The sequence below is a fragment of the Vulpes lagopus genome, chromosome 3 (genome assembly GCF_018345385.1).
Source record: "Vulpes lagopus strain Blue_001 chromosome 3, ASM1834538v1, whole genome shotgun sequence".
Classification (NCBI taxonomy): domain Eukaryota; kingdom Metazoa; phylum Chordata; class Mammalia; order Carnivora; family Canidae; genus Vulpes; species Vulpes lagopus.
In genome coordinates, this window is record NC_054826.1 from 95,740,751 (window position 1) to 95,761,812 (window position 21,062).

At 43.2% G+C, this 21,062-nt stretch overlaps 1 protein-coding gene across 1 annotated transcript; it reads right to left on the bottom strand.

Annotated features, from left to right (window-relative positions):
- Window positions 1–5,819: 5,819 nt before the first annotated feature.
- Window positions 5,820–9,448, bottom strand: CCL26 (C-C motif chemokine ligand 26). The gene is made up of 3 exons (XM_041749633.1): window positions 9,209–9,448; window positions 9,006–9,120; window positions 5,820–6,314 (listed from the first exon to the last, which is right to left on the bottom strand). The coding sequence occupies exons 1-3, from the start codon at window positions 9,279–9,281 to the stop codon at window positions 6,218–6,220; spliced, it is 285 nt and encodes a 94-aa protein (XP_041605567.1). The 5' UTR covers window positions 9,282–9,448; the 3' UTR covers window positions 5,820–6,217.
- Between the last annotated feature and the right edge of the window lie 11,614 nt (window positions 9,449–21,062).

Sequence of the window (21,062 nt, forward strand, 5' to 3'; positions counted from 1 at the left end):
TGAAAAGAATAGAAAATGGGATATAGTCAATAATATTGTCATAATGTTGTATGGTGATGAATGGTAGCTTCACTTATTGGGGTATTGACTAATATATACAATTATTGAATTATTATGTTGTATACTTGAAACTAATGTAACATTGTATGTCAGTTTTACTTCAAAAGCTTTAAAAAAGATGTACATAGGATAAAATATTTTTAGGTAAACTTTTAAAATAATTTTCTCATATCTTTTTTGCTAATTTGAAACCTTTGAGTTTGGTAAGTTAAGTGAAATGATGAGTTAAGTTAATTAAATTCATTGAATATCCAGATAATTTCTGAATAAGATGGAATAATGAAACACTAATTACTGTACATATTTCTACCCATTTCTTGCTTATTATTACAGAGAAACTATCAGTAAATACATTTCACACCACATTGAAAACTTGTCTATGAGGAACTTGTCTCTAGATGTTATGAAATGTATTCATAAAATTGCTGACCCAGAAAATACTGGTGTAATGGATAGTTCACAATACTTATTTAGTTTTCACTAGAAATTCAGATTTCAGAGTCAAGAATTCTGATTACATATGTAATGAAACTACTAGAAATAGTAAGGGAAACCGTTCTGTATGCCAGGAAAGTAGGATTTTTTTTGGTGTTGTTAGAAAAGGTCTGAGGTATGGGATACCTGGGTAGCTCATCTGACTCTTGGTTTTGGCTCAGGTCATGATCTCAGAGTCCTGGGATCAGCCCTCATCAGGCTCCATGCTCTGCTGGGAGTCTACTTGTCCTTCTCCCTCTGCCCCTCCCCTCACTCGTGCTCTCTCTCTTTCTTTGTCACAGAAAGAAAGAGAATCTTTTTTTAAAAAAGAAAGAAAAAAAAAAGGTATGAGGTATGGAGATGCATTTTTGTTGAAGGAAATAAAAATGATTTTGTCTTAAAGTATCGCTGATTATTTTAAAGGAAAGAGAAAAGGGACAAACTAAAATAAACAGTAAGTTGTAGAAGTTTGTGGAAAAGGAATCTTGGGAAAAGATTTTTATGTATGATCAAGCTAGATAAGATTAAATAAATTTGTAAGAAGGGTTTTAAAAATAAGCTTTAATATCAATACTGGACCTATGTAAAAGTAAATCTTAATTTTCTTTTATTATCTGAAAGGATAAAGTTTTCTTGGGTTATCGGTCTGCTTTTAGTAAGATATTATAAAAGGCTTTTCTTTACCTTTTGAAGTAATCTGATTTTTAAAAAAGACTGTTTCGGGGATCCCTGGGTGGCTCAGCGGTTTGGCCCCTGCCTTTGGCCCGGGGCATGATCTTGGAGACCTGGGATCAAGTCCCACATCAGGCTCCCAGCATGGAGCCTGCTTCTCCCTCCTCCTGTGTCTCTGCCTCTCTCTGTGTGTGTCTTTCATGAATGAATAAACAAAATCTTAAAAAAAAAAAAAAAAAAAGACTGTTTCATCAAAATAATTTCCTGTTTGCTGTCTTTATCATATTCTTATTTCTTAAGCAAACTAAGTTTTCTACATATTAAAAGAGAAGTTTTTGCTCTGAACTCTATGACTTTCTTTTTTTAAAGATTAATTTATTTATTTGAGAGAGAGAAAAAAAGTGCAAGAGTAGGGGAAGGAGCAGAGGGAGATAATTTTTTTTTTAAGATTTTATTTATTCATGAGAGACATACACACACAGAGAGAGGCAGAGGGAGAAGCAGGCTTCATGTAGAGAGCTGGACATGGGACCTGATCCCTGGTCTCCAGGATCACACCCTGGCTGGAAGGAGGCGCTAAACCGCTGAGCCACCCAGGCTGCCCAGAGGGAGAGAATCTTAAGCAAGCTCCACACCCAGCACAGAGTCCAATGTGAGGCTTGATCTCAAGACCTTGAGATCGTGACCTGAGCTGAAATTAAGAAATGGATGCTTAACCAACCAAGCCATCCAGGTGCCCTGAACTATGTGACTTTCTATATTTGCCTTTAACATCTATTGTCACCACAGTTAAATGGTTAACTAAGTATTGTTTTGTAGTGACCTATGATACTATTTGACCTGGTGTTTCAAAACCTCTTGATATTTTTGACAAATTTCCCCAAATAAAATCCTAAATATAGTCTTTGGAATTTTTCCAGAGGGCCTCTGAAACACCTCAAAGGATTTGTTCTATTCCTTATAAAAATGGAGGTATTAAACTAATTGGGTGTATTTTATATGTTAAATTACATGGGAAGCATTGTTACATAGATAATGAAAAACCTTCTTAGGTTATATTGTATATGTGAATGTTATTAATATAAATATTCTAGAAAATATATGAAATTACGGGAAATCTGATATATCCTAGCATAATGTTACCAGTCCTAACTCCTTTAATATTGTAAAAAATTGTATGTTATTGAAATAACCACGTTTCCTTGTCAATTCCATTGCAATGAATTCTTATCAGATCATTAATAATGGACACTTCTAGAGGCATCTGGCTGGCTCAGTCAGAAGAGTATCTGACTCTTGATCTCAGGGTTGTGAGTTCCAGCCCTACACTGGGTGCAGAGATTACTTAAATAAATAAAATTTAAAAACATTATTAAAAAAATAATGGACATTTCTAAGTCTTTGGTAATTTCCAGTTATTGTTTTACTCTGATGATTTTTGCAAAAGTATACCTACAAATGTGATTCATCTTCAAAGAGATTCATGGAAAGAGCTCTGACAAAGCAGGTTTATCATAACTTTGAGATCATAAAATTGAACCAAATTAGGTAAGAATTTCCAGAACTAATGGGAAACCTGGATTCAAAGAGAGCAAAAATTAATAACATGGGACTGAATGAACTGACAAGAGTGATTAGAATGTCTATGTCTTTTTGTTTAAAATGTTAGCTATGTTTTATGTCAATTAGTAAAATGTGCCTTTGTAAACCAAGATGAAACATTTGTCTTTCTTGCCCTACCTGATCTCTCCAGAATTTGGAAACTCTTTAGTTTGTTTTCTCGTGGCAATATAATTAGTTATTTGCATAAGATCAATTAATATCTGTTCTCCTTGAAACTGAACACAATTTAAAATATTGGCTATAGGGGATCCCTTGGTGGCTCAGTGGTTTCGCGCCTGCCTTTGGCCCAGGGCACCATCCTGGAGTCCCGGGATCCAGTCCGGGCTCCCAGCATGGAGCCTGCTTCTCCCTCTGCCTGTGTCTCTGCCTCTCTCTCTCTCTCGATGTCTATCATAAATAAATGAATAAATCTTAAAAAAAATTGGCTATATTACCAAGACTTTAACAGGATTGTCATATTGAATGGAGATGTGCATAGATTCAGGTATGAACAGACAATTTTAAGGGATTAAAATAGCCTTCTATGTAGCCAATAAAGTCCTGGCGTCAGAGGCTTTTAAAAGCTCAATCTGAGATTCCTTATAAAAGTTTCAGTAAAGCAGTCTTACGAGAGTTTATATGGTCAATCGCTGTTCTTGTTACACTTATGTAAATAACCAGGTCATATTGAATGCAAAATTTCACTGTGATTATCTTTGAAGAAAATAATGGGGATAATTGCAGAGAGAAAAATTACATTTGCACCATTGTCAATATTAGATTCTTATTTATTTTTTTTTTAATTTATGATAGTCACACAGAGAGAGATGAGAGAGAGGCAGAGACACAGGCAGAGGGAGAAGCAGGCTCCATGCACCGGAAGCCCGACGCGGGACTCGATCTCTCCAGGACCGCGCCCTGGGCCAAAGGCAGGCGCCAAACCGCTGCGCCACCCAGGGATCCCTCAATGTTAGATTCTAATCCGGGCATCCCGGGTGGCTCAGCCGTTTAGCGCCTGCCTTCAGCCCAGGGCCTGATCCTCAAGGCCTGGGATCGAGTCCCACGTCAGGCTCCCTGCATGGAGCCTGCTCCTCTCTCTCTCTCATGAATAAATAAAGTCTTTAAAAAAAAAAAAGATTCTAATTCTATTGTCTCTGAGGTTTTGTGATAGACCTATAAATTGTACTGGACACCAAATTCTTCTAGTTTCCCCAAATATCTGGCCATGACTCTCCAAAATAAGATTTCTAATTTTAATTGGATTAAACATGAAATCCTTTTTTTCTTCCCTTTGTTTCCCTAACTGGCATTGGGTTGGAAAAATAACACCATCATCTGTATCTCCCAGGCCATTGCTAAGGGGGAGAACCTCTGGAATTAATAAATTAATTAATTAAGAGTGCAAGCCTGGGGGTGGGAGTGGGGGTGAGGCAGAGGGGGAGAGAGAGAATTGAAGCAAGCTTCATGCCCAGTAGACACAGGACTTGATCTCAGGATCCTGAGATCATGACCTGAGCTGAAATCAGGGGTCAGGCATGTAACTGAGTTATCCAGGTGCCCCAACCTCTGGAATTTAGAACAGTTTTTTTATTTCAGGCTAGGGGAAAACCTGGCCTAACCGACCCTGTGTCTTCTGATCTATTTAGCTGATTACCTTCAGGTTTGGGCTCCTGGTTTAGGACCATTATATAACTGGGTTTATTATTCTGCTCTTTGTTTTGTATAATCATTTTTTTAAAATTTATTTATGATAGTCATCAGAGAGAGAGAGGCAGAGACAGAGGGAGAAGCAGGCTCCATGCACCGGGAGCCCAACATGGGATTCGATCCTGGGTCTCCAGGATCGCGCCCTGGGCCAAAGGCAGGCGCCAAACTGCTGCACCACCCAGGGATCTCTGTATAATCATTTTTAAGCCTTGTACTCATTGCCTGTCAAACCTTTGTAGAAATGACAGACCGAATGGGTGAGCTGGCTCAAAGGTCCAAGATGATCTCAAGCATTTACAACCTTGATAAGATAAAGACTTTAAATGGGAAATATCTGAGAGTTCTTTCTCTTACCCTTCCTTGTTACTCAAACGTGGTCTTAAATGGCTTCCATTTGCTATACACTTTCTCTTTGACATTCAACATAACAATTGGGAAAGGTCCTTCCTGGCACTGAGGGACAAAACCACTAAATACAGAAAGTCTGACTTTTGAACAGTGATGATTTTGAGGAAAGATCCTGATCAAAAGCGGGGGAATGTGAAAATGAATAAAGGAAGCCTCATTCATCAAAAATGGAGCAGGGGCTGAGACATGGGGCTGGCTCAGTAGCTGGAGTGTGTGACTCTTAATCTCAGGGTCATGAGTTCAAGCCCCACATTGGGCAAGGAGCCTACTTAAATTTTTAAAATGGAGTGGGAAAGCTATGAAGGGAGAGTGCTCATGCATCACCACCACTCACATAGACCAGCAGGAAGAAAAGAGATGTCTTCTCTGTCGGACAAATGCAGCCAATGAGAAGCCACAGACACTTCTAGCTTTCATTTTCCTCCAATGAACTTTTGTTCCAAACAACCCTTCCCAGCTCCCCCCTTTCCTCCTTTGTTCTCCAGACTTGCTCACAGTTCCCTCTAGTTGGCAGTTTCTCTGCTATTCCAGAATAACCTCAATTGCCTTTCCATAAGCTTTGTTATTTAATTTTTACTTGAAAGTTTAGTAAAAGTTTAGCTGTAGATAGATAACATACTTTTAAGATGTTATTATTTATTTATTTATTTATTTATTTATTTATTTATTTATTTAGAGGAGGGAGAGGCAGGGGGAGAGGGAAAGAAAGAATCTTGAACAGACTCCCTGTTGAATTGAGGCTCAATCTCACGATCCTGAGATCATGTCCTGAGCCAAAATCAAGAGTCAGATGCTTAACCGACTGGCACCCCAATATTTATGTTTATTGATTGGCACCTTATAAGAAAACACTGCCAAATATGGAGGCATTTTATTTACCCAGCACCCACAGGTCATAAGGAGTTGCACAGAATTTAATTTTCCAAATAACATAAACCTAACTCTCTAAACAATGTGAAAACATTTGATGAGCATTTTACCAAAATAGTTAAACTTTTCCTTGCCTTTTTTTTGTTTGTTTGTTTGTTTGCACAAAAACATAAGAATCCCAAACCAGTGTTGGTACAGGGAATCAGCCAAAAATACTGACTCCGTTTCTTTGCTTTGAAGAAGACTCAGATTTTACTGAATAAGAATATTTAGGAACAAGTCAAATCTTAATGGGGAAATCTTTATTAAAACCTCTCCTCTTCCTCAGGCCCAGAATCTTCTGCTGAAGAAAATCTCCAGGCTCCTCCAAGGACAACAGGGTTAAGAACAGGGTTCAAGTGTCCTTGGGCTTAAAATTCAACATTCACGATTGCTGCTGTTCTCTGAGTAAAGCAATATATCTTTGCACCCATTTTTCCTTTGGCTGTGCACAGACTTTATGGCCTTTTTTAGTAGTGAATCTGTGGAAAAGAGAAGCTGACAGTTAATATTGAGAACTTCTGCTTCCTGAAGAGATGAAAGGGGGGAGGATCATCAGCCCCTTGCTCACTTTTTCTCACCTTGCTGCAACTGTTAGAGTTTCTGCTTCCTCTTCCAGTCCTTGCTTTTCTCTCTGCCCAGTTTTCCACTGGAGCTCATGCTTCCAGGCCCACCTCCCCCAGGAAATAATTTCTGACAGCTTTAGTACAAAGCATGTAACCTGGATGATGCCTCTAATTCTTTTGTTATAACATAGCAGTTTTATTGAGATATAATTCACATGCCATGCAATTCACTCTTTTATTTATTTTATTTTATTTTTTCAATTCACTCTTTTAAAGTGTATCATTATAATTCAATAGTTTTTAGTAGATCCACGGATGATGCAAATATCACCACCATCCATTTTAGAACATTAGCCTCACCCCCAAAAAGTCTTTATTATTTTTAATCATGGAATTATAGCACATCAGATCTTCACAGAAAAACATGAGATAAAAACCTGCCATGCTGCTCAATTTTTAACCACAATGTCATGGGTTGTTTGCCATGGCTGTTTATATAGGATTCCTGCATTCTTTATAACACTGTGCACCCATGAAGTGTGGGGGCTGTCGCTGATATCATTAAATATCCTCCAGCCTCAGATGTGATGAGAGCCTAGATCTGGGTGCTGTAGCTTAGAGCAGCTTGCAGGGCACAGCAGTATTTACAGGGCTCTCAGGCTGGTCCCATGCTGAGGAGAAAAGCCAAAAGGATGGGAAAATGGAGATGCAGGGCTTTGGGAACATTTGAAAGCATAGCTGCAAGTTTCTCTGACATCACTCCCATTGAAAGATGAGGGTTTGTGTCCCCTCGCCTTGAATCAAGGCCAGTCTTAGGGACTGGTTGACCAGAAGATAATGGCAGAAATGATGTGTGTGTGACCTCATAGGCTAAATCATAGAAGGTTATGGAGCTTCTGCGTGGTTCACAGGGGCACTTATCCTGGAGCTTTGAACCACCTTGTAAGGAGGGCCACCACTCTAGGGAACCACACCACAAGGAAGCCCAAGCTGTCCAAACAGACAGACCACACAGAGAGGCCCCGAAGAGAGATGCTGCCAGCTGTTCCAACCCCAGTTCCATCTGACTCTACCCACATGAGAGATGCCAGGCCAGAACCACTTGGCCAACCTCTGCTGGAAGTCCTGTCCCACAGAGATAAGCAAATGATCATTGATGCATTAAGCCACTAAGTTTTGGGGTGGTCTGTTATACAGGGATTGATTACTGATGTTGGCCTCTCTCCTTCCTTTTACAAATGAGGAAACTTGACTTGCCCAAGCTCACATAGCTTGTAAGTGATAGAGCTACTGCTTTGAGCCCAGCTCAGGGCTCTTTGCCAGATGTTAAGTGTTGACATCTTAAAAACTCTAGAAAGCTTTAAATCAAAACATAAAGGAGAAGACCCAGGGCACCCTGAGCCCCAGAGGGTGCCCCTCCATAATTACGCACTTATGCATCTCTTCCCTGTTCCTGTCTCAAAACAATGACATTCAAGTCTGCCACTGGAGCCCCATCTCCTCCCTTCTGCACCATTCTCTGATGTTCGGGAACCCTGTGTCCTTGGAAGAAGCAACCAAATGCTCTCCGTATTTGCATTTAAAGAGAGCTTTGCTAAATGTGTACAGGCACGGTGCCAAATACTTTGCATGTGATATCTCATTTAGTCCTGTGTTATCTCTCTTGCTACTGACAAGCTCAGCATGACTTGGCTCCTGTCTATCTGTCTGTTTGTCAGTGACATGTTCCTCCCACACACCTGCTGCTCTCTGCCCAGCACATCCTTGTTCCACCCTGACCCCTTCACAAGGGCCACTCTCACTTATCCTTGGGGGTCTCAGAAGGATTATTTGGCAGAAGGATTATTTTGAGCTAAAGACACTTAAAAAAAAAAAAAAAACCCAGCAGGTGCAAGAAGGGCATTCTGACCTCCTCTTTTTTCCCTTGAAAACAGGAGATAGAATTCCCATGTGAAAAATGTCCTTCCTGTACCAGGAGGAAAGGAATATTCCTATTATCAGAGATGGGAAGTCAAGGCCAAGAGAATTCTTTACAAACAGACCTTATTAGGGTAAGTCTTTATACAGTCTATCCTACAGATTTTAGTCACATTTCCACAATCAACTCTTTTTGTTCAAGCTAGCATTAAAGCATTTAGGTTTTGCCACTTCTTTGGGTCTTCATTTTCCTATGGGGGCTCCTTTGTACATGGAAAAATTTGTGTGCTTTTTCTGCTGTTAATCTGTCTTATGTCAATTTCCTCCTCAGGCTCAGCCAGAGCGCCTACAATGACAAATTTCCTCCTGCTCTCTCTCTTCATTACAGTTGTGATTATCTATTTTGTGCAAATGCCTTTAACACCCTATTCTTATGCTAGATGTAAGGTCTATGAGGGCTGTCTGTTTTCTCTTTTATACCCAGCACTTAGCATATTGTTTGGCACATAGTATAGAAGTTAGGAAACTAAGGCTCCAGAGTCACACTCATTAGTGGCCAAGGCAGGGAGATAGCTAAAGTTACCAGAGTCCTATCCTGAGTCTCATCTTGGCACTGTGGGGGTCTTCCCAGCACCCAGGCACTTAACATCACTGGTGGGGACCCTGAAAGTTCAAACAAGAAATACTCACATCACAGCCTGCTGGGAGCAGCTGCTCCTGGTGAATTTATAGGATTGTATCCACTTCCAGGGAAGGATCTTGTGGCTATATTGGAAGCAGCAGAACTTGGCCACATCACTGCCACCTAAAAAACAGGGAGAGGAATGAGCTCAGAGGTAGCTCTTTGCTTCTACTCCCAGGCCACCCAACAAGGGAGTGGGACAGCTCCATACGTGTGGTAACTCCACGATGGACACTCAGGATGAAGATCAGGAGAACAAGAAAGGCAACAGGAAAGCTTTTCATGGTGCTGCAAGCTGGGCCCTTCACAGCCTTCTCCCAAATTCCTCTTGACTCCACTTGACCGACCCCCTTTTATAGGGCTAAGATATTCTTGAAGAGAATTCCAGAGAAGTTTGTGTTTGAGAACAAAAGCAGTTCTTTTGACCCTTTAGTGGAGGTGCAACCTGATACCTATAGAAGAAGATTGGAAAGAAAGACAATGTCATCTGAGATAAGGGGAGGAGCCAGTATTCCATTGGGAGTTTCTGCCCTGGTGTTTTTGTCTGAACCAATGCTTTGTTGTTTGAAAAGCAGTGGAAATGAAATAATGGTTCTCGAGAATTGACTCAAAATACCTTAGAGGATTGATTTCTGGCTTTTGACCAAAACTTTCTTTGCTTTTTAAACATTGCTTATCTGTTGGTCAGGCATGTATGGTCTCAGGACGTGAGAATAGAGCAGCCCAATCATGACAATGAATGTTCAACAACAATGCTCTAGTATTGTTCCTATCTTCTCAGTGCCAGAGCTGCTTGGGGGCACTTAGAGCTACCTCATCTGGTTTAGAGAGTCCCAAACCTCACAGAACATCACAACTGTCCGGAGCCTAATAAACAAAAAACCCCAAAAAACCCACCCACAATAATATTCCCCATTCGGGGCACCTGGGTGGCTCAGTTGGTTAAGCATCAGCCTTTGGTTCAGGTCATGATCCCAAGGTTCTGGGATCAAGCCTTGCATCAGGCTCCCTGCTCGGCGGGGAGCCTGCTTCTCCCTCTCCCCCTGCTTGTGCTCTCTTGCTCTCTCTCTCTGTCAAATAAATAAATAAAATCTTTAAAAAAATATTCCCTGTTCCTGCTTCGTACCTCCTGGGTCAAGCTCTTTGGGAGAGGCACCAAGTAATCTATATTTTAGCCAAATTTGACTAAAATGGGGAAAGCGTATTCTAGAACGGGGCAGTGAATTTCACCAGGAGAGTCTTAGGGAGGGGTAGAGTGGGACTTTTAGATCTGTGTTTCATAACCCTGTGCTTAGTCATATCCACCCCCTGATAATGCACCCTGGGGCTTTAAAATTTTGAGTTAAGAGCAAAAAAAAAATCCACTAGCCATCTAGAGCTATAGAATTTTTCAGAGCTAGCTGGGACGCTTTAAAACAGCTCCTTCACACCGCCACTTGTAGTCATCCAGACTATTCTGACTATGGTTCTGAACTCACTGTTGACCTTGTCTCAACCTAAGACAGCTCTTTGACAAAATTCTTTTAGGTTCTTTTAAAAATTTGGCTGAAATCTATATTTCCATTGCTTCTTCCAATTCACCCATTCTGTTAAAACATGCCTAATTTATCTTCTCTTGGAAGATGAGCAAATTGAGGTTTTGGCAGATTTGAAGATCATTGTTTTAGCCTGGGTTCCCCTAAAACGGGTGCTGAGACAAGGACCCCAGCACAAGCAATTTGTGACAGTGGTAATTCCAGAAGATACCAGTGGGGGAGAGCGGACAGGAGGTAGGGAAGGAAGGGCGCCAACATGGGGGCAGATGATCAAGCAGGTTACTGCTACTGCCAAAGGCAGCTGAAGCTTGGTAGCTCTGAGGGGCTTGGGGAAATTGTGCAGAACAAACCTGGCCCAGTTGTGGGGTGAGGAAGTGGGAATATTAACCCTTCACCTCTCTGCATGTCATTGGGCCCCATCCCCCATCCCTGTCTTGTCCTTGGAACAGGCTGAGCATCCTCTGTGATCAGGATAATAGCCCTCAGGCAGGGCAACTGTCTTCAATAAGCAGCCTTTGACTCACAGAAGTGAATGATAAGGGGACATGCGTGGGGCCCAATGGCACCTGTTGCCATTAACCTGTTTGTCCCTGAACATTCTTTTTTTCAGCCTAAGCCCCACCTCCAATGCCTTCAATTTGTCTCACATCATTCTGCTGGTCACCTTCACACACCAGTTCCTGCTTCAACAGCTACAGTGTAAGGGGGACCCAAAGGTTTCATAAACGGGATGCAACAAACACTAACCACAAGGGGCTGATAAAGAGTTGATTAACTGGACTGTAGTTAGAATTTGGAACTTTTATTCATTAAAAGGCACCAATAAGAGAGTGAAAAGGCGGGAGGGTGGTGGGGGTAGAATTTTACAATGCATCTTAGGTCAAAGAGTGTCTCCCCCAAATTCATGTCAATCCAGAACTTTGGAATGTGATCTAATTTGGAAAAGAAGGTCTTTGTAGCTGTAATTAGTTAAGAGGAGGTCATATTGGATTGGGGTGGGCTCTTGCGACATTGTGGTTTAGAATAAGAAATATATATTTGGTCTACAATACTTAGCACACAGCCCCCAAAACCTTGTAATTTTCATTCTTTAAAAAAAAATTATTTTAGAGAGAGAGAAAGTGAGGGGCAGAGGGAGAAAGAGTCTTAAGCAGACTCCTCGGAGCACAGAGCCTGACCCAGGGTTCAATCCCACAACCCTGATATTACAACCTGAGCTGAAACCAAGAGTTGGATGCTCAATCAACTGTGCCACCCAGGGGCCCCAAACCTGTGTGATTTTCTAAGCTGGGAGAGCAATGGGAGCATCTTTTGTTTCTAACATTTGGCCCTTTGTCCTTGAAATAGCTCCAGAGCAATAAAGATGAAAAGAACATCTTATTACACATATCCAGCCCCTTCCAACCACACTTGTGTTGATGTTAATATAGTAATTTTTGAAAAGCCGCTAGATAAACCACAGTGAGGGAGCTGGTTACCAGGGGAAATAGCCAAGTGATTGGAGGACCTCAGCCCCACCCACCCAGTCTCTGGGGAGAGGAGAGGGGCTGGAGGCTAAATTAATCCCCAGTGGCCAATGATTTAATTAATTATGCCCACATAATGAAGCCTCCAAAAAAATCCCCAAAGGACAGGGTTCAGGGAGCTTCTGGTTTGGTGAACAGGTATAGGCGCTGGGAGGGTAGCGTGCTTATCCTACCCAGGGGCTTGGAAGCTCAGCACCCTTCTCCATCCTTACTGTCTGCATCTCTTCCATCAGGCTGTTCCTGGGTTGTATCCTTTAGAATAAATTGGTAATCTAGTGAATAAATCTAGTTTTCCTGAGTTCAGTGAGCCACTCTAGCAAATTATCAATCCTGAGGAGGGAGTCACGGGAACCTCCAATCTACTGCTGGGAGATCAGAAGCACAGGTGACAACCTGGATTTGCAATTGGCAGCTGAACTGGAGGAGGGGCAGTCTTGTAGGGCTGAGCCCTTAATCTGTGGGATCTGATGCTATCTGCCAAAGAGTAGAGAGCATCAAGATTGAGTGAAATTGCAGGATACCCTGCTGGTGTCTGAGAATTGCTTGGGGTGAGGAAAACTCACATCTGGTCTCCAAAGTGAAGTATTGAGAGTAGAGTGTTGTAGTGAGTAGACATGAAACAGAAGAGCTGTTTCCAAAAAAAAAAAAAAAAAAAAAAGAAGAGCTGTTTCCCATTCAGCTCTAAATCCAGTGACCAGTGTCCTTATAAGAAGGCCATGTGAAAGGATACAGAAACATTCAGGGAGAAGGGCTTGTGAGGACAGAGGCAGAGACCAGTGTGATGCAGACACAAGCCAGGAATGCCAAGGAATGCCCGGAGCCGCCACACAGTAGGAAGAGGTGAGCAAGGATTCTTCCCTAGAGCCGTCGGAGGGAGCACAGCCCTGCCAACCCCTCGATTTCAGACACCCAGCCTCCAGAACCATGAGAGGACAAACATCTGTTGTTGTAAGCCACCCAGTTCAGGGTAATTTGTTATGGAGGCTGTAAGAAACTAATAAGTGTATCTCTAAAAAGGCTGGAATTCAGAATGTAAAAAGAAACTATAATTTTTTAAAATGATATAATAGAAAAATAACTGAAACTTGAACACTTAATGAAGGAGAAAACCCAAATGATAAACTAAAGAGGCTTGATTCTATTAGTTCTCAGAGAAATACAAATTTAAACCACCATATTATACCACTCATGTACCTGCCAAAATGGCTAACATGAAAAAGATGGAAAATACCAAGAGCCAGTGAGGATACGGCCCCTGGAAACGTACCATGGTGGGAGTGGCAAATGATGGACAGTATCTACTAACGTTGAATGTACATGTTCTCCATAACCTAGCAATTCCACCCCCAGGAATATACTGATCAGAAATGTGTATATGTGTTTGCCGAGAGACAGTGCTCGTAATAATCCCAAACTAGAAACCATGCAAGTATTTGTCAATGGCAGAATGGAAAATAAATTGTGGTTTATTCACATCATCCAGTACCGTATAACAGCGAGAATAGATTATAATTACAGGTATCATGCTGAAGAAAAGAAGCCAGATATGAAAGAAAAATATTGTAGGATTCCATGTGCCTAAAGTACTGAACAAGCAGAACTAACCTATACTAATGGAAGTCAAAATGGGGATTACCTTTGGGGAGTAGCATGCAGAAGGCAGCCCACAGGGAGCTCTGTGGGAGGCTGATATGCTCTGTTCCTTGATCTGGGTGCACCTTTTTATCTCGTGAAAATCCATTGAGCTGTACTCTATGGATTTATATACTTTTCTGTATTATGCATATCATATTTCAAGAAATTAGTGGAAGAGAAGGAAATGATATGGTGGATAAATTAGTGAATCCAGGATCCTGCCCTGTTCCCTACAGCCTCTTCCTTAGGTTGAAGTGTATATCTCCTACCCTTCAGCCTGATGGCTGGGCTCCTGCCATGTATATATGGATCTCTCGGAACCCTGAATCCCATAAGGTGTGGACTATAATATTCATTCCCCACTACTCTAGACACTTCCAGAATCAGGCCTACTGTTTTGTTGTCACTCTTCTGGCTTGTCCCTCTAGGTCCATTTTCCTTAGCCGAGTTCCCCTCGTTATAGACTGAATTGTGCCACCTAATCCCCAATGTATTTGAAGATAAGACTTTTAAGGACGTAATTAAGGTCGAGGGTGGGGCCCTGATTCAATAGGACTGGTGTCCTTATAAGAAGAAAAGATGCCAGGGATGTGTGTGCAAGAGAAGAGGCCACTTGAAGGCCTAATGAAGAAGTGACCACCTGTAAGCCAAGGAGAGAGGCCGCGGGAGAAACCAATCCCATTGTCACCTTGATCTTGGCCTTCCAGCCTCCAGAACTGTGAGAAATAGTTGCCTGTTGTTTATTTTTATTTTTTTTTTAATTTTTATTTATTTATGATAGTCACAGAGAGAGAGAGAGAGAGAGAGAGGCAGAGACACAGGCAGAGGGAGAAGCAGGCTCCATGCACCGGGAGCCCGACGTGGGATTCGATCCCGGGTCTCCAGGATCGCGCCCTGGGCCAAAGGCAGGCGCCAAACCGCTGCGCCACCCAGGGATCCCTTGCCTGTTGTTTAAAACCCCCATCTGTGGTATTTTGTTATGGCAGCCCGAGCTGACTAGGTTCTCCTAGAAGCAGATCCTGAGGCAAGGATTTGAGGACAAACAGTATATTTTGGAGGAGACCACAGGAATTATCAGAAGAGGTGTAGAGGACTCAGACAGAGAAGGGAAGGCGGCCAATGAAGAAAGGGTGTCTTATAGAGCAGGCTACCCCTGCCGGCAACCAGGGCTCCATCCCTCTGGAGACTGGGATGTGAGCCACAGTCACTGCAACTGATCAAAGGAAGCCGGGCCATTCACCCTCTACCTCCCAGGGCCACTGACCTTGGATACTTGGACCTCGGGTGGAGGACCTCAAGGCACACGTGGTTGGAGGCTGGAGGCTGGACAGAATGGTGGGAACAGAAGGGTAGGTGCTGAGGGGAGATGGAGTGGGCCCTGCCAGTATCCACTACATATGGACTTATGGGTTGTAAGAGAAAATCCTTGTGCTGGGGCGGCGGGTATAGAACTCCCTCTTCTGGGTCTGCAATGCCTCCACCCTCCAGAATGATGACCCATGTCACCTATTCGAGGAAGCCTTCTTCCATCTTTCCTTCTGAGCTAGATCAGTTGGCTGTCCTCTGGCTCCACATTGTACAGAGTTGAATTGCAGATGGCACTTTCCACATACATCAGCTTACCTGTCTGCCTTCCTTCTTGGACGGTGAGTTCTTTCCATTCATTTCTCCATTGAGTCATTCATTCAACAGATGATTTTTGGTTCTCTGCACTGTTCTAGATGCTGAGATCCAGAGGTGACAAGACAGATGTGATCCCTACTATGTATATTCTAGAGGAGAGAATAGGTATCAAGCAGAAAACAATTACCCAATAAATTATGAATTATACCTGGGGCATGTACTCTGATGGAGAAGCATAGGGAGCTTCAAGAATGTACATTGAGGGAATCTGAAAGAAGCCAGGGAGTGAAAGAGTCTTCCTTTAAAGAAAGTGATCTTTGCGCCTTGAAAGACAACATACCAGTTATTCTCCATTTGCACCCTTACCCTGCCCCTGCAATTCATCAGAAAGGAGCCAGGAAGAAGGATTCTTGTTTGTCCTAATAAGCTTTTGGCACAGAGTCTGGAATCCATTTATATAACAAATGTTTGCTGGGTTCTCGCCAGGTGCCCAGGTACTGCCCAAGGCTTTGCAGGTACATGGTAGACAAGACCAAAGTTAAGTGACTGGAAATGCACCCTTTGTCTATGGTCCCAGTAGACATCAGAGAGAGGCCAGAGGGGGGGCCCCATGTGGTAGAAGGGTTTCCCCAGAGCTGGGTAGCTCCCTGCTAACTATAGGCACCATCCTAGTTTGGGTCTAACAGAAACAGAGTGGAGTCAAGCAAAGAAAAATATGTTTCCTGAAATCAGAGGAGACAAACCTTATTTCCGTTTCTGTCTTACAGTTATTCCTGTGAGGGAGATTTGATCATGCCAACCCTTTCCATCCAGGAAAACTGAGATTCCAAGAGGGGAGGTAATTTGTCCAAGATTATTACACAGCTAACAGGGGGCAGAGCCAGGTTTCAAAGCCAGGTCTGTCTCATGCCTGTACCATCTCCTGCCTCTGAACCTCTTAGGGTCCTGTCCCCCTCCCCTGATAAAAGGATTCAAGGTTAGCTTGCTCCAGGCTCTGTCATGGAGCCAAAGCAACCCTATAATTAAGTGAGGATATCAAAGCAGAAGGCAAATAATGCCTGGAGAGATAAGGTACAGCACCTGTCAAGGCTGCAAGAGCTGGCATGCTCTCAAAGAGCTGATATAAAGAGAAATGCAATCAGTCCCATGATTCACAATGTCCTAAACATAAAAGCATACCAAGGATTACTTGGGAGAAGTAATTCTGAACCCTACCAGAGGTTTGTCCTGGTGATCCTCAGAAAGGGTCACTGGGTGCTATTGTGACCGGGCCATACCCACAGTGTCCGGACAAGAAGCGCATATTCTATAGAGCTCGTCACTGCTCAGAAATTGGAAAGCCTGAAGAATGGTGAGATTTCTGGGGAAAGCCAGTCACAGGATATCTTTTCTTGGAATGGGAAAATGTAGAAGCCAAAAAAAAAAGATGGTCTGAAAGCGGCAAAGAAGCAGCAGCAGAACTGCAGATGGGATTGGGTGGGAGCCAAAAAAGAGAGGGAGCTGGCGGCGGGGGAGGGGCGGGGGAGGGGGGGATTAGCGGTGGGGGAGGGGATTAGGGAGGCAGGCTGAGCATTTATTTGAGGGGGTCCTCTCACCATCCTTTTGGGCGGAGCCCATGAGTCTACCCCACAGCTTTAGGAGGAGGAAATCTGCAAGTGTTCTGATGGTGTTTCCTGGAAACTGACAGACCTGTCATTCTGGGAAGTTAGATAACTCTTAATAGATATAGAGATAGAGAGGTTCAGCCCAGAGAAACAAAGCCATGGAATTCTGTGGAACAATCACTTTGCAAGATCTAAAAGAGGATTCCAGCACTTTGGGCAGCAAAACATTTCCCTCAGCCAAACCAGTCTCTCCAGGCAGGTCTGTTTCGAAGAAGAAAGTAGGAATAGAGAAGAAGAGAAGTTGCCTCCCTTGAAGAACTGATCTGCTGGCAGGAACAGCCATCAGCACATGGCTGTCCAGAAATACTGTCCTCTCAGCAGATGAGTGGAGCCTTGCTGAGCCCAGAAGGACGACCGGCTGGTTGGGGAGAGAAGAAAAATCAGGGGGAGTGAGAAGAAAGAGGAGGGGAGGGGATGGAAGGAAGGAGTGATACTTGGAAAGTTCAAAGGCTTTGAACAAATATAAGGCTTTATGATGTCCCCGTCTTTGTTTTTCCACTCGAGTTGATACCTGAAAGCAGAAGCAACCAAGACCATATAACCTTGTATTAGTCTCAGGTGTACAACGTAATGATCTGATGCACGCATGTATTGTGAAATGATCACCCCAATAAGTTAACATCGGTCCCCACCCATAGTTATCATTCTTTTCTTTCACTGAGAACTTTTTTTTTTTTTTTTTTTTTTTTTTTTATTTATGATAGTCACAGAGAGAGAGAGAGAGAGGCAGAGACACAGGCGGAGGGAGAAGCAGGCTCCATGCACCGGGAGCCTGATGTGGGATTCGATCCCGGGTCTCCAGGATCGCGCCCTGGGCCAAAGGCAGGCGCCAAACCGCTGCGCCACCCAGGGATCCCCACTGAGAACTTTTTAAATCTACACTCTTAGCGACTTTCAAATATGTGATATAGTATCATTAACTCCAGTTCCCAGGCTGTACTGGACATCCCTAGGACTTACTCATCTTAAAACCCGGAAGTCTGTACCTTTTGACCACCTGCACTCATTTCACACACCCACCCCACCTCACCTGCGTCTGACAACCACCCATCTGTTCTCTGTATCTGTGAGTTCATTGTTTTCAAAAAATTCCACATATAAATGAGATCATACAGTATTTGTCTCTTCCCGCCTAACTTACTCCACTCGGCATGATGCCCTCAAGGTCCATCCATGTTGTCACAAATGGCAGGATTTCTCATGGCTGAATTATTTCCCATTGCATATATTTGATCACCTTTTCTTTATCCATCTGTCCATCGATGGACAGACACTTAGGTTGCTTCTGTATGAATGAATAGTGCTGCAGTGAACATGGGGACGTGCACATCTTTTTGAATTAGTGTGTTTCTTTCCTATGGACAAATAGCCAGAGGTGAAACTGCTGGATCATATGGTAGTTCCATTTTTAGTTCTTTGAGGGAACTCCATACTGTTTTCCACAGTGGGTACATCGATTTGGGCAACTTTTTTTTTTTTTTTTTTTTTTTTTTAGATTCAAACAACCATACATTTTATTTAAATTCAATTCTCCAACATATAGTATAACACCCAGTTTGGGCAACTTTTTAAAAGACTGCAGATTTCTGGGCTGCATCCTGGCAAGAGTCTGAGTCATGTATGAGGTGGGCCCTGGGAATCTGTATGTAAAGTTTCTCAGCTGATTCAAAGCCCAGTCAAGATGGAGAACGGCTGTTAGGTATCTCCTTCTTTCTCCCACCCCTTGGCCTCAAGACCTCAAGGACTCAAGTGTTCCCTTCCTGTTCCACTCTTGGTTTATGATAAAACCTTTTGACATACCAGCTGTGTGGTTAGGAAAGAGCTTTTAACTCACTTTTAATGAGTTGTATGACAGGTTTTGCTGAAGATGGGGAACTCTCCCAAACATAGGTCAACTTTGCCCCAACATGGCTATAAACTGAACCCAGTCCCCCCTGACTAGCAACTAGGACAGCCTCCATATCCATCTCCAGAATGTCTTTCCCAAGAAAGCTTGAGAAAGAGTGTGAGTGGCTTGGTATCATTATGCTGGTGGCCTGTCCAGAAGCCAAGCAGGAGGGTATCATGTCATCAGGTAAGACTGGCCATCCATTGGAGCTCATGGGTGGCTCAGTTGGTTGAGCATCTGACTCTTGATTTTGGCCTTGGTCATGATCTTATGGGTTGTGGGATCGAGCCCTATATGGGTCTCAGCACTCAGCGGGGAGTCTGCTTAAAGATTCTCTCCTTCTACCTGTCTCCCCACTCTCTCTCTCTCTCTCTCTCAAATAAATAAATAAATCTTAAAAAAGAAAAAGACTGGCCATCCATGTCCATGGTTCACATTCTGGAGCAAGGGCAGATAAAGGCAGGACAAGACTTCTGGTGGACAGTTCAGGTGCTCCAGCGGTCATCATTCCAACTACTGCCTTCTTTCTCCAGATACATTTAAAGGCCACCAGAGAAATAAGACAGGAGGAAGCAGGAGCACAGAGCCTGCTGGAATGGCCACAGAAGTGTCAGCTAGAGGTGAAGGGGTCTAAGAGGTACAGACTTCCAGTTATAAAGTAAATGAGTCTTGAAGATGTAACATACAGCGGTGGGAAATAGTCAAGACTATCGTAATAACTTTGTACAGTGACAGATGGCAACTAGACTTATTGTGGGGACCATATCATAATGTATAAACAGATCACTCTGATATACACCTGAAACTAACAAGATATTGAATGTCACTTATGCTGCAATTTTAAAAAAAGTGTCAGCCAGTTGCCCTGGCCCCAGCAAGACCAGCTTCAGCTTCTCGCCTCCCATCTGGGCTTGGCCATGCCCCCAGTTAATATTTATTGAGCTTCTACTATGAACCAGGCATTGAGCTGAATGCTTCCCATGCATTAATACCTTACTGAGTCTTCACAATCAACCCATGAGATAAACATTTCTATTATGCCCGTTTTACAGATGTGGAAAGTGAAGGCCAGACTATACAACTTCCTTGTGGAAATAACAAAGATCAGCCAGATGAAGACAAACACAATTTTTATTTAGAGCTTGCTACAGCGAGAGAGTCATCCATTCTCACCTTGTTTGGCAGAGACTCCCAGGCAGGCCAGGGACTGGGGGTGCCTCATGGTGGACAAAAGGGAAGGCACAGGTGTTCTTCAGTTGGGGGAGGTTGGCATGGAGAAGCAAGCATCTTATGTGATTGATTTGGGAATGTCGTTGGCCCTCTCTGGTTGGCCCTGAGTTGCAAAGGGGAGAAAATAGGAAGCTGGCAGTCTCTGACCAAGTCATGATGGTCCTGGGCTGGTTGCTTCAGAGACCATGGGTCAGAGTTCCAATGTCATCTACAGCCTGGCCATTGTCCATTTGCATCTCAGTCCCTCATCCCTGAAGGCTCCAGTTCTCGTCCATCCCTACAAATATGCTCTTCTTGCCAGAGTAAAATCTCGGTCACAATTCCAATGCCAAATCTGTGCTAAGATTTCTGCAGGCTCCCCTTGGCACACACCAGGATGTCCGCTCCTCTGAACTGCCTAGCACTACTCTTTATTCTGCTTTGTAGTGGAGTTATAAGAACTCGAGAGCAGCTGTGTGCTGAATGTGTCCTGCACTCTCTGTGCCTGGAGGCTTGTTTGGAGCCATGGAAGGCTGTTCTATCCCCACCTGCAGAATGAGTGCCCCTCCCCACAGCTGGCAATGACCCACGGAGCAGAGTGGGGCTGATACTGAAGGAGTGGGTCTCAAACCACTTTTCAGTGGCTTTGGCTCTCATTGCTCTCTGCCAGGTGACACTCCCTTACTGGCTACCTTCCTTTGCCTTATATCGCCTCCTTGTTCTCTTGGGGATATTCCCTGTACTTCCCACACATAATCTTCGCACTCAAATCTTTGTTTTGGGGTCTGCTTCTGGGGAAAACCCCAAGTAGAAAGGGCTTATTATCCCCATTTTATAGATGAATGAAACTGAGGCTCAGGCAATGACATATCTCCAGGTCATACAGCTTACAAACTAGGATTGGTACTAAACTCATTTGGCTCTTGATTTGTGAGCATGTGTGTGTTATTTTCTCCCTAATTCTCTGAAGCCAGAGACCATCTTT

Bases quoted from the DNA above. Each gene is read 5' to 3' on its own strand.
- CCL26 (XM_041749633.1), bottom strand. From the start codon at position 9,281: ATGAAAAGCTTTCCTGTTGCCTTTCTTGTTCTCCTGATCTTCATCCTG. The intron at 9,121-9,208 runs GTATGGAGCTGT...CCTGTTTTTTAG, and splicing joins CCATCGTGGAGTTACCACAC to GTGGCAGTGATGTGGCCAAG. The intron at 6,315-9,005 runs GTGAGTATTTCT...TCTTTTCCACAG, and splicing joins TGCTCCCAGCAGGCTGTGAT to ATTCACTACTAAAAAAGGCC.